This window comes from Coffea arabica, chromosome 2c (assembly GCF_036785885.1).
Source record: "Coffea arabica cultivar ET-39 chromosome 2c, Coffea Arabica ET-39 HiFi, whole genome shotgun sequence".
Lineage (NCBI taxonomy): Eukaryota > Viridiplantae > Streptophyta > Magnoliopsida > Gentianales > Rubiaceae > Coffea > Coffea arabica.
The window spans coordinates 73,477,114-73,490,850 of NC_092312.1; the positions used below are offsets into that span (position 1 = coordinate 73,477,114).

General features: G+C 36.0%; 2 protein-coding genes across 2 annotated transcripts; one reads left to right on the top strand and one right to left on the bottom strand.

Annotated features, from left to right (window-relative positions):
• The first annotated feature begins 5,745 nt into the window (after positions 1-5,745).
• LOC113727896 (uncharacterized) lies at positions 5,746-10,777 on the top strand. Its single transcript, XM_027252292.2, has 7 exons — positions 5,746-6,026; positions 6,266-6,424; positions 6,753-7,259; positions 7,484-7,541; positions 8,055-8,187; positions 9,361-9,535; positions 9,922-10,777. The coding sequence occupies exons 1-7, from the start codon at positions 5,960-5,962 to the stop codon at positions 10,578-10,580; spliced, it is 1,758 nt and encodes a 585-aa protein (XP_027108093.1). The 5' UTR covers positions 5,746-5,959; the 3' UTR covers positions 10,581-10,777.
• Positions 10,778-11,195: 418 nt separating this feature from the next.
• LOC113723738 (heavy metal-associated isoprenylated plant protein 2) lies at positions 11,196-12,238 on the bottom strand. The gene is made up of 3 exons (XM_027246714.2): positions 12,121-12,238; positions 11,919-11,994; positions 11,196-11,729 (listed from the first exon to the last, which is right to left on the bottom strand). Exons 1-3 carry the CDS (start codon positions 12,124-12,126, stop codon positions 11,464-11,466), a joined length of 348 nt encoding a protein of 115 aa, XP_027102515.1. The 5' UTR covers positions 12,127-12,238; the 3' UTR covers positions 11,196-11,463.
• Between the last annotated feature and the right edge of the window lie 1,499 nt (positions 12,239-13,737).

Below are 13,737 nucleotides of genomic sequence, written 5' to 3' on the forward strand. Positions count from 1 at the left end.
CAATTAAATTCTATTATCCATTGGCAATCTCATTATTCAAGTTCATTCGTCTAAAAAATCATTGTCCAAGGCTTGTCTTTATCAAATGGAAGCTTGTCAAACTAATCTTGAAAAAGAAAAACTATTTCCAAAATCTCACAATTGCCGGGAAATTCACCAATCAAGCAAAAGAAACGCTTTCAACAACATCAAAGACAGCAAGAATAACAAGAACAAGTAACCCAAGGGACTCCTTAGCTGAACCTCACATCCCACCAAGACCAATCAAAGCCTTTAAAACTCCTTCAAATACTTGCTCAATCTTGTCCCGGAGCAACAGAGCAACACAGAGCAATCAATTATGTGAAAAACCTTTAATCAACGCAGCACCCAAATTAATTCTCACAGACCAATGTTAAAGAATTAATTAACACATTACCCAAATTAATCAACACAGAGCTTTACCCTCTGTCCGAACTTGAGACCAAGTGTAACATTCCAATGGAGGGCAATTAACTCAGCCTTTCTCCAAATGTTGGCTTATTTAATACCAAAACAATAAAGAATCAATTAGCGCAGTACGCCATACAAAGTGACTAATCAACAAAAAAAAAAATCCCAAAAATTGCTTCTGGAATGCCGCGGTTTCAGAGGCAAAAAATCGATGCGTGCCTTCCTCAAATCTAAGTTACTGGCTGAAGAAAACTTACCTAAATGGAATGCCGCGGTTTCAAATCTAAGCAGATGGATATTTAATTCCTGGATATTAATCCATGGATTTTCCTCGTCAAGTTTCAAAGCCAAAGGGCACTAATTTATTTCACAGAATCCAGGATTGATTCCTGGATAAATGCACAGGGACTTGTATTGTTCTTCAAACCCTTGCCAATCTAATCAGTACCCATTAGAACTTATCGGACAGACAGTAACATAATTTGATTTGGGGATACATGAACTAGGCCTTGTTTTGATTGCAATTTTTCTTCAAAAAACTTTTATGTTTTTGCAAATACATTTCTTAGTAATCTCTTGTATTTCATATATATTAAATCATTATAATACATTTTTCTATAAAAACTCTAGAAAATAGCAATCCGAACAAGGTGGAATTTCACTTTTCATCACCTAATCCAAATGCTCAGAGAATGTATTGATGGTTTGATACCGTAGAAGACTACTACGCACTAATAATTGCTATCCATAACAACTAGGGATATCTTGTTGTCCTCTTCCCTTCCCTGCCTGCCGGGGTTCTATCTTGTCCGTCCGTCATTGAACCTAGACCCCCAGCAATTCCCAATATTTGTCCGGTACCACGATGTCAATCGGGATTCCATTCATTGGAGCTAGTATATATTATAGCTCTTCCATTTTGTTTTTTTTTTTGGGATCAGAATTGCCTAATTATCTTGCCGTCCACAATTATCATCTCTTCCTTTTTGTTTTATGAAGTCCGCGTATGAGTCCACTAATTTTTCCAGACGAAATCGCAGACGAAGTTATCTTCAAATGAGTCCATTTTTGCATTTAGTTGTCTATTTTTAGCTGACGAAGTTATGTCCTTCCAAAAGATTAAACAAAAGCTGAAAAGGGGCCATTGTGCAATGCCGGCAAATTTCCCTCGTTCACTCACTCTGCTTACAAGTCTTTTCCTAGTAGGAAGCTTAGCCATAGTTTTCTTTTATACGTGTATGTATGCATCTTATATGTTAGACTTAGATGCAGCTACCAGAATTCCACGTTCTTTCATCCCTCCATGAAGCAAGAAATTAAGCCATATGTGTAGTATGAATTGAATGGCTAAATATCTGATGGGCAATTCTCCAGTGGAAAAGATGCAAAACTTTGCTTGAAATTATCGAATTTTTCTTCTGCATATTTTTTTTATAGAATATTATACGTGTCAAAATATCTTCTCCCTCTATATACGTTTTGTAGAAAGATTTATAGCCATATGTGTACTTTCTGCTTTTATGAAACAATTATCATCCCCAAGGATTCTAAAAAGAGGCTAAAGAGCACTAAGCAGCTTAAAAGATGATTGTTCGGGAATTTTATCCTCCTTTTATATTAAATGTACTATAGATGTATTATATTATATTATATATAATACATAATATAAATGTATTTATAAATTTATAAATTATAAATTAATATTATATAAATGTATAAATTAATATTATGTATAAATGTATTATATTATATATAATACATAATATAAATGTATATTATAAATATACATAAATATATATATATTATGTATAAATGTACATTTATATAAATGTATAATATATATAATGTATATATTAAGTAAGGTGATTGGGATTCTGAAGAATTGGGAACTTTCAGAATAGGCCAAAAAAAGCAACAGATGAGGTTTTGCATTTCAGGGTCCAACACTTGCAAACAGGTTTGTTTGGATTGCTTCATATTTTCCCAATTTTATTTGCTTACATCATCTTTACAATTTCCAATACACCTTTTTATCTTCCCAATATCTTTTTATCTCACATACATCACATCACAAAAAGTGCTATAGTAAAAATATCCCAAATAATTCCAAATAACTTACAATCCAAACAGTGATTGGGATTTGTTGACAAAGGTAATTGGGTATTTTCGTGCGTCTGGGATTTCGTGCCACGTTGCGGAGAATTGAACCATATTAGTGAGTGCACACACAGCTTAAAGGATGGAATGCAAAACCTCAGCTGTTGCTTTTTCCATCGATGAGGAATGTCCCTTGATTCATTCCACAATCTATATATCTCACGATAAGAAGCCGTGGGAGGCAGCAAGTAAAAGAAGTCTTCAGCTTCCTCTTCTTCCTTTTCCTTTTTCAGCATGTCCAAAACCAAGTCTAGGAGGGAGCATGACTACAAGAAGCTTCATGAAGTGCGGCCTAGTGGTGAAGATAGAGGTGGATGGGTATGCTTTGATGATCAGCTGTACTTGACTACATGCGTTATGAGTCCATCATGCATGTTGCTGCTTTATTTAATAATTTTTGTTTGTAGGTTTTAGTTTTGGTCTCTAGCTTGTTATCAACCTGCAAATTACTTAACGAATAATGTGAAAATCCATTTGTTTGTATTCAAGCTTTGATCTCTTCTCTTTGTTAACTTCAGCTGGGCATGAAGGATGACGACGAGAAGGCTTATAAAGCGCGGCCTGGTGATGAAGAGGGAGGTGGAGGGGAAGCTGATCCTGAAATTGATAGGAAAGCAGAAGCTTTCATTACTTCAAGAAGAGAAAGGTGGAAAAGCCCCGAGGTTGGCAACTAACCGAAGCTCAAATGCTTTGATGATCAGCTGTTCTTGACTACTCCCATCATGCATGTTGCTGCTTTATTTAATATTTTTGTTTGTAGGTTTGAAGCTTAATTTTATGTATCAGGTGTGCTAGCAAGCAAAATGCTTAACAATGGCTGTTTTCCATCTATATATCATTCCATCAGCTTCAAGCACAACGACCAGTTCATAGTCGGCTGATATTGATCTTTACCAATCCTTGGAAATTTCGACTCAAGTATGCAAAAAATTTCCGCCTTTATATGCATAATTTTGAAATAACCGTGACCTTGAATCTCTTATTCACTTTAACTATAAGGAGGTGATTGTGCACAAGGACGACAGCAAGAAACCACCAATCGGTCAAGGGCTTAATAAGCCAGCTGAGATGACTCTTCTTATTAATTAGACAAATGATGATAAATGATAATGTATAAAAAGCTTGGCAAATTCTGCTATTAAAGCAAGGAGTTAGCTACGTGAAATGGTTCCTGTTGGTTGCTAATTTCCGGTACAACTCTCTGCTTTGTCAATTTGGAGAATTTTATTTGGATAATGTGCTTGACACTTTTTTTTTTTTTTTTTTTTTTTTTTGGACTATGCATGCTAGTGGTCGCGTTCAATTGTCCATTAAAATGTACAATAATCCTAAAGAAAAATGGACAGAAAAAAAATAATTTGTCACTTAAGAATATATTCAAGTAACTTATTGTAGATGGATTTTTTATTTATTTAATTTTTGTTTGGGGGAGGATAGAGATGGATATTTAATTCCATGTTTTAAAAATTACATTAATCTTCCTTGAGATTTATTATCTTATAGTAACATCTAAATTCAATCAACAATTAAAAAAAGTGATATTAAGAATTGTTGATACTAAAAATTTTAAGAAGGTTCAGAAATCCCTTTGGCTTAGTCGTGGAAGATATGCCTTTCCGCGACACTGCGTTCCACATACGTGATTACATCACACAACCTTTCCGAGACTTGTTGGGCGGCCTCAACTCACTTCATTGTTGTGTGACGTATAATACTGAGACTTGGAAAGAAGGCATGCTGACGTTTCGCTGTAATCATTGTATGAGCAAATTTCTTGGGAATTAATGCTGTTTGAGGAAGGGACAATTTTGGGAATTCTGTTGCATGCATTAGCTTGCACAGATTTAGGAACACCATCAGAAGCAGCTTCCCTTTCCATAGGGTACCCCCTTGGATGTCTGAGAAGACAGATTAAGATGTTTACTGTTTAGGTCTTTGGTGTGCAACTTGAATGGACGAACTTTCAGGAACAGTAGGAGTTGTTGACAATTCAGCTCCAGAAGATTTGCCGGTGACAACTATCTTATCAGCAACTGTAATGCTTTCCATGCTTTGCTTGACGGCGGAAGAATTAGATGGGGATAATATATAGGCTCTTTAGTGTATGACCTGTTACGCTGTTTCGTGTTTGCAACAGAAGTAGTCGTTGTTTGATTCTTCCGCCGCACTACACAACCAATAAAAGAGTCTGATTTGCCTTGAAAAGTTGTAACTCCCCTCAAGAACCCATATATTGCAAGAATTACATGGTACTTTTAAACTAGATAAAAAAAAACATTCTTTTTTTTCCCTTAAATCGTGTGATATGATGGTTCCTAGATTAGCCAATTAAAAGTGATATTATGAGAGAGAAAATAATATGATTCGACTATACTATTGCCCCTCATCTAATAAATTGTTTAATTAATCTAATACCTGCCCAAAATATTAAAGAAAATACACCAGAGATTAAATCGCATATAGCATCAAAAATAGTATTTCATTCTATATATTTAATGGAAGATTTAAATTGCTCTTTTTAGCTACAAACTCATTGTCAAATATGATCAACAACAAATAATCAAAAAATCTATGACCAAAATATTACAAAGAGTAAACTTTAATATCATAAAAATCTCAACAAATACCCTTAATATGTTGACAAAAATATTTATGATGTTAAAATTTGTTCTTTGTAATATTTTGGCCGTAATTTTTTTTTATTATTTGTTATTGATCATGTTTGGCAATGGATATATAATTGAAAAGAGTAATTTGAATTTTGTATTAAGTGAAAAATATAAAATGATATAATATTTTTTGATACTATATGTGATTTCATCCTTAATAATAAACAGGAAAATTTAGTAGCTTTATTTTATATGTGGATTGGCATTAAATTAATTAAATAAAGTAGTAGATGAGGGATAATGATAGAATCATATTATCTTCTCTCTTTCAATATTACTTTTTAATTATTGATTGGATCTAAATATTACAAGATAATTAACTTTAGGAAAGATTAGTATAATTTTTGAAACCTAAAGGGAGGTCAGTAAAATAGTTAGAAACCTCAGAGGAGGTTTCTGAAATTATTCCTAACAATAAATCAAGCTATTGCCGCCCACTCAGGCTATGAGCAAAACTAAAACTTAAAATAATAACCGCAACCGCTTCAATTTCAAGCTATTGCCATTGCCACCCGGCCTTCAGTTTTTCAGTCTTTCCTCTTTCTCAAAACTCTGCAGACGGCCTTCGTATTCTTAGACCCCATTTTGCAGAACCCCACAACTTTCAACACCCATTCTCAAGTTTTAACCCCTTAATCCCTTCAGACAGTGATCGACGTGAAGCTTGTGGGTTTCGCATTTGCATTTGCATTTGCATTTGCATGCCACTCTTGTTTTGTGCCAGTTTGATCAAATCTTCAAAGATGGTCAAATCTTCCAAAAATAGCCGTAAGTCCTTCCTTTTCCGAAGCCCATTTTGTATGTTTGTGTAAATTCGCTTTTACTGAATGCAGGGGTGCATCCATGGTGAGGTTTCTTGTAAATATTTGTACTTTCTCATGTTTCTGGATGTTTATCGATTAGTGGGCCTCATGATCACAGCCTATTCTTTTTTTCTTGGTAATACTATAAACATCAAGATCTCCTGGAATGAACATTACCGCCAACTGATAGTCTCCTCTGAACAGTATTTGGTCAGTCAGGCAGCAGCAGCAGCAGCCCTTCAGGTTCAGGGTCTTCATCGGTCCATGGGCAAATGAACTGCCCTTCGTCTTCAGGGTCTTCGTTGGTTTATGGCCAAATTAACAACTCAAGCAGTAGTACATCTTCCCTCAATAGCCCAGGAGGTTATAAAAATCCCTTTGCTTCATATGATGTTTTATATATTTGGACAGGCATTGTGATTGCAGATTGTTGTTTTTTGATGTTGGATTTTCATTTTTACTATTTACAGTTATCACTTCTAAGATAGGGATTCGCAGTAGCTTCATTGTCTTTCCTTTCCTGTTATTTCTTATTCTAAACTTAGAAGTCGTTGCAATGATGCAACTTGTGACCAAGGATGTGATATGTAGTTCTACCTAGTTGAATTTGTAGAGTATAGATATATAATAATCTATATCTGCGCTGCTTTATTTAGAATTTCGGTTGGTTTCTTTTTCTATGTTCTTGTAGGATATTTTGCCTCTAATCAGAACCCTCAGGAACCATGTCAACAGACACAAGTTGCTCCCCTCCTTGTCACTTTTAGCTCGTCAGATCAACCTGCTTTTGGATTTTGGTTTGGTACCCGTGAATCAGCATCCATTGGCTCTTCTGCGAGTGTGTCTAGTAGTAGATCACCTTTTGGCTCTCGGAATGTAAAGTCGATTCTCGGGAACTCAGGCTCTCAATTTGGAGCATTAGGCACCATCAGCTTTGGTTTGTCAAACAGCACTACCACTGGCTTTGGCCAGGTATCATCATTTGGTTCTGTGCATGAGAATCCTGCTTCAAGCAACATAGGACCTGGATATTCAAGTGCTCCTGCATTTGGAGCATCAGGCACCAGAAACGTCCGTCCATCAAACACCAGATCCTGTGGCCCTAGCCAGAAACCATCATTTGGCCAGTTAGCATCAAGCTTTGGTGGGAGCAACTTGCCTGGGAAGACTCCATTTCGGACTCAGAATTTACATTCTGGTAAGTATAACCTATGCTTCGCATTAGTAACAGTTGAATCATAAAATGACTCTTTCAAGCTTAGCATAATTTCATATCACTACTAAAATTGAAGATATACATGTGCATCTCTTCTAAGCTGGGGGTTCTTGCCTTTTACTTCTGTATCAAACTATGTGTAAAAATTTGTCAGTTGCTTCTGTATCTTCATTTAACTAACATTTGACTTCTCTGCTCTTCCAAAGGAACAAATGACTCTAGAGTGGCAACCCAAGCAGGTGGTCAGGTTATCAATGGGCTACAGTATGTGCATCCTAAAAACTCTCAATTTAACTGACCATCTTTCTTTTGTTTTCTTTTATCCATTTTATGTGAAAATTTTCCATATGAGCAGACCTTCCCTGTCGTAATTCAACTTTTTGATAAACTGTTTATGTGAAAGATCTTTGGCTACATAAGTGCAGGTGATTATTTTTTTTTTTTTTGCCGAATGTTTTCTCAAACCTTGATAGATAACTTTCCATCAAAATGCCTATGATCAACTCATTGAGATGCATGGACTGCTGAAAATTCTGGATGAGTCCTTTTCAATTTTACATTGGCAGGAAGTTTCACATCCCTCTCTCTCCCTCCCTCCCTCCCTCTCCCTCTCTTTCTCATACATGTACACAGGTGTAAGAATATGTTTTGTTTTATTATATTCCCTTGTTTTGTGCTTTGTTCAGGAAGCTGTCTGAGCTTTTACTTACGGAATGCTCTCCTATGCGTTAGCTTGTTTTGTATTGATGGGTTTAATTGCTAATACTGTTTCTTCAGGACAGCCTCTCTGGCTGCTGAAGTCGTTCAGTCCAGCGGCTCAAACTCTTTTAGGTCACAGCCTGAACTGCAGATTTTAGTTGATGACCCTGGCTGTACACTATCAGTCCAACTTGGGAATCCTGGCATACATGTAAGTCTCAAAATCTGATAGCAAATCTAGGGAGCATGGGTATTTCATGATGGTTATATTCTCTGTGAATGTTTTTTTTTTTGTGCGGATGATTCACCTAAGGGAAACAATAAGCACATGTACTTTTGCAACTTATTTGAAAAAAAAAAATCGAAAGAAAAAACATCATTAACATAATTCATTTTTGGAACATAACATTTTCTGTGTGGATGATCCACCTAAGGGAAACAATAAGCACATCTACTTTTGCAACTTATTTGAAAAAAAAATCGAAAGAAAAAACATCTTTAACATAATTCATTTTTTGTACAAGATGAATTTCAACACGATGAGGTGCAACTAGCCAATTTTTAAATGTAAAACTGTGGAAAGAAACTCCTGACAACCGTATTGACTTGTAAAACTTTCTTAGTATTCAGAATTATGTTAATTTATTCTAGACTTTTAGCATTCTCGCAAGTGTTTTGAATGTCAATTTGGATTTCCAGGTTATACTTGTGAACTATTTTGTTATGTTACGTTTAGAAGGCTAGATATCCTTAAGTACTTGGATTAAGGAAGATTGTTGTGAACTGAGACCATTTAATCTAGTGTCCTTACAGGAAAAATTTGTAAATAGGTATTGTTAGTTTAGAACATAATGCTGAAGTTCTGCTGCAATCTTAATTCAAGCTGTCTTGAGCTTTGCTGACTGTAGTGAAAAGGCCAAGACCCTGCATGTTTAGGCGAGTGTCAATGCATGAGATTTTCAGAAGGCTACTGCTTTGTTTACCCCCAGATTTGATGAGAGGGAATGCATGAGGTCAATAGGAATGCTTCTTCAATGGAGTTTTTGAAGACTTTTCTCTTGCATGTATCTGAAAAATCCACTTCAGCCAGAGGATCTATATTGATGGGAAGTCAACATTCTTCTCTTACTCATAATCGGATATAATATAAAGATTACAGTTCCAAAATTATTGTTGAACGGTGAAAATAGCAATTTATCGTGAGGATACAATTTGGAGAACCTGAACTTAGAACTCTCCTTTGCTCCTGGCATCCTGCCAACACTTCTGCACTAATTTCCATCAATTTTTGTCTTCCTAGGAGGAAGAAAGTATAGATTAATTTACCAATCCATGTGCCATCCGTGGTAAAGAATGTTCAATATTTAACAGCCCTTTCTTGCAGGTTAAGGTGTTCTGTAATGAAGAAAAGGTAGCAACTTTCAAGGTGGATAATGTGTTGATTTCAAAGGAAAATCCTGGGCCTCAGGTTTTTAATTCCACTAAAGACTCTCCATGGAATGATAAAGCAAAAGAATCATCAGGACAGCAGGGTCCATCCAATAATATGAATGAGAGTGGTATGCATTGAATATTGCTCTCTTTTATTCCAAGTGTACATGATACTAGAACATGCAGAGTGCATGACTCTGCTACTAGAGAAGATAGGTTCTTCAAATTGTTAATCCTCGAAACAAAATATATCAGTTTATCTACCTTGTATAATAACTTTTCACATTATAGTATGTATAATATGAGTTATCTGGCAATGTCAGTCAGCACAATGAACTGAGAACTTATTGAAAAAATTTTGTATTACATTATGTACTACCGGTTAATGGTTGCATTTGGAAGTAAAAAGAGGGACATGCCAAAGCAGATTTTTGTATATCTAATTTCCTTCTCCAGGCTGATGATTTAATTAATTGCCTTCCATTCCTAAATCCTTTCGCTCTTTGTTTCATAGGATTATCAGATCAAACAAGCAATGATGAAGTTGTCGAGAATCGTTATGTGGGATCCAACTTGAGCACTAATGGGGTAATTTACAATCACAATCCCATTCCAGCAAGATGCTTTCATATTATAGTAAAAGAAGATGAAGATGGAGAAGTTGCAGACGGTGAAGAGGGAGAAGTAGCAGGCAATGCTGGACAGAACCCTAATATTGCAGCTATCATGCCAAAGATCCATAGTGCTGACTGTTATACCAAACCGCCAATCAAAGAATTAGCAGCAAGGGAAAGGGCTGAACCAGGATTCTGTGCTCGTGTCAAGGACTTTGTTTTTGGAAGACAGGGCTACGGCAGCATCAAGTTTTTGGGGGAAACAGATGTGAGGGAACTTGACCTGGAGTCTTTTATTCAGTTTAACCATGGAGAGGTGATTGTGTACATGGATGAGAGCAAGAAACCACCAATTGGTCAAGGCCTTAATAGACCAGCTGAGATAACTCTCTTCAACGTCAGATGCATTGACAAGAACAGCAGGAAAGCATACATAGATGGACCGATGGTTGAGAAATACAAGGAGATGCTCAGACAGAAGGCAGCCGAGCTAGGTGCTGAGATGGTTTCTTACGATCCACAGCAAGGAGAGTGGAAATTCAAGTTTCAACATTTCTAGGGAACTATGACTCCAGATATGAGAGTAAATCAGACCTTGCTCGTCCTGGTTGCATCCTCTAGCTGTCTAGTAAAATATCATGATGCGTAGATGGTTGTAATCAAACTTGTGCAGCTCGTCTATTAGTATCTTCTTCATATTCATTTAGCATTACTCTAGGTCCCAGTTTCTTATCATATATGCTTTCAACTCTTGAATGCAGTTCTTTTTTTTCTTCTTCTTTTCATTCTTTTTTTTTTTTTTCATTCTAATTGTGGGAGATTAAGTATTGCAGAATGGTATTGATCATGTCCTTTTTCATGTGGCTGGGAATTTCTTGGAAATAGAGATGAAGAGAAATGGTAAACGAAGCAGATTTGCAGAGTCGTGACTAGTGGCTATACTTCGTTGTGGCCTCAAATACATGTACGAATCGAAATTCTTTTCAAGAGAGAGGAGGTCGTCCCATTGTCCCTGTCTATTCAAGCAATCCAACAAGCTTTGGAGCCCTTGACGGTTTGATGACTTTGAGTTACAAACGGTTGGAATCATCTTAGAACGGATAAAGCATCTGATTTTAGAACGGATAACGTTTTTGAGGAAACTCAAAAAAAAAAAAAAAAAAAAAAACAGACATGTTCATAATCAGGGGTAGTTCCCTATATTTATTGCAAATAGATGTCAAAGTTACACAATCTACGTATGCAAAATCTTACATGAATACTTGAAAGAAATCAACCGAGAAAAAGAAGGGGGATATCATTTATGGTGTAAAAAGTGGACATGAAAATGGTAACAGGGCACGAGCACTTGGACTCGTGTCCCACACCTTAGCTAGAGTTGTCATGAGAGGTAAGAGTTAAAGATTACAAAGACTAAGAGAAGCCTAAGTCGAATTCAGTTGTTAAAGAATGGAGCAAATTCTGCCATCATCGGGAGCATAGCTGACAACAACATATTGGCATTGTGGACAAGAAAGGGGAAGAGGCTTTGGTGGATCATTATCTGGCTTTTCAGGCTTAGGGGGATCAGGTTTTTTGGGAGGTCCAACACTTATAATTTCTGCGTCTTTTCCTGTCTTCCTCACTCGAGTAATTACACACACTGGATCAACTTCACCAACAACGGTTAATATCCCCTTGGCCGCATCCGCTGTCACCTGATCAATACCTGCACATCCATAAGCAAAAAGATATATATATTCTTGAACCATTCAAGAAACTGACAAGAATTTATGCTGCAGAACCATTTCCCATTTCACTCTTTACATCTCTAAGTAATCTGTCTAGGCATTGGAGTCAAAATCTTGAAAACACAGGAAAGCAGGTTATTAAATTAAAGAAAGAAAAGGGTCAAAACCTTGAAGCTTGGTAACTGCTTTCAGCACTTCACTCTTACATTTGTGGCAGTTAATGTTCACTTTCACTTCAGTTTTCTGTGTCAAGAAAAGAAAAATCTGAGCCAAGAAAATTTGATGTATCATCTAATATATATATATTTGGGGTATACGTATTAATGCATTAGAAAAATCTAATTTAGGTGCTACATATATGCTACCTACCTTCATAGCAGAAGCAGCGAAGCAACAAAGGAGGAGATCCGAAGTGACCTCAAATTCCAGGTTGCGAAAAATGTGCTATTGGTTCAATTTAATTTTGGTGCAAGAAGACATGTGTATGTACTTAAAGAGCAGGAAGAAGTTGATCAGTTTCATGTAAGACTTTCTCCATCAATCAGCCAGCGAGATTTGTTGACCCTTGGCTGTCAAATGACGTTACGTGCATGACGTACATAATCGAGCCAGTAAAAACGTAATGATCCAGCATGACCAGGACTTTTTAAGTTTGTGGACTTCTTGTAATTCAATTACTAAGTTGCAAAATCCAAATTGGCTAATATAACAATTACACTTATGGCTGCAAATGAATCGAAACTATTGAAGAAGAGTAAATCTACCGTCGAAGAGGGGAAAGAAACTATTAATGATTGACATAAAAGGTGAAACAGTTAAAGAATTTGATACTCATCCGTTCCACTTTGATAGTCATGTTTTCCTTTTTCGTCTGTCTCAAATTATAGTCCATTTTTCAATTTAAAAATATAGTTGTATTTTAATTTTCCTAAAATACCCTTATTCAATGTAAGTTGTTGTTACTATAAACCTACTCCATTTAATGAGAGTTTATTCTTTTTTTACCATCAATTCAAGTTCCCATAAAGTTGTACTCTAATTAATGTGAGGGTATTTTATGAGAATAACTACCTAAATTGATTGTTCCAACAAAGTTAACTATTTTTTCTTAAACTGTGTGAAAAAAAAAAATCAAAACTATCAAAGTGGGATGAAGGGAGTATAAGTAATTGATTACCATAGCATCCGCTTGTGGTTGTGCCGAAAAATGGCTAGTCGAAGTACGAAGAAGCATGCTGATTCTGAGACTCCTGTGAGACCTATCACTCAAAGAAGGAGGCTGTGCAGCAGTACTGGTGGCGTTGTGAGTCGATCTTGAGTTGGTCGAGTCAAACTCGAGCTCAAAATATTAAGCTCGTCAGCTCGCAAACTCGAATATATATATATATATATATTAATGGTAAAATTACATGTATATCTTTAATATTTTATTATTTATTAAGAAAAAAATATTTTTTATTTACTTTTTAAAAAATAAAATAACTATTTTTATTTTTTTGAACTCAAATTCGAGCTCGAATTTCAAAATTGTCAACTCATCGAGAGGGCTGCAAATGTGCCAAGTCAAGTCGAATTTTGATCTAATCGAGCCGAATCTTAACTTAATTTTATCGAAATCGAACTCGAGATTATCAACCCATCGAGAGGGCTGCAAACAAGCCGAGTCGAGTCGAGTTTTGGCCTAATCGAGCTGAATCTTAACTTAGTTTTATCAAAATCGAACTCGAGACTTAGTTTTATCAAGAAATCGAGTTCGAGCTCGATAAAACTAAATCAAGATTCGGTTTGATTAGGCTAAAACTCGACTCAATTCGACTTGTTTGCAACCCTGAATACACTGCAATGTTTGCAACAAAAATATGCAGAATACGATTATTAAAGGATAAGAAAAATCCTTGAAGCGCGATCCTTCTCCATTCGTCAGTAAGATTATCCGTTCTTCTTTCAACTTGTCGTAGATGAAACTGTCTTCTACCAATTAGTCTG

What these genes read in the sequence shown, in the direction of transcription:
- LOC113723738 (XM_027246714.2), bottom strand. An exon ending in AGCAGTTACCAAGCTTCAAG is followed by an intron (nt 11,730 to 11,918) that starts GTTTTGACCCTT and finishes ATGGATGTGCAG; the next exon opens with GTATTGATCAGGTGACAGCG.
- LOC113727896 (XM_027252292.2), top strand. Translation starts at nt 5,960, where the DNA reads ATGCCACTCTTGTTTTGTGCCAGTTTGATCAAATCTTCAAAGATGGTC. An exon ending in TTCCCTCAATAGCCCAGGAG is followed by an intron (nt 6,425 to 6,752) that starts GTTATAAAAATC and finishes ATGTTCTTGTAG; the next exon opens with GATATTTTGCCTCTAATCAG. An exon ending in CAGGTTATCAATGGGCTACA is followed by an intron (nt 7,542 to 8,054) that starts GTATGTGCATCC and finishes CTGTTTCTTCAG; the next exon opens with GACAGCCTCTCTGGCTGCTG.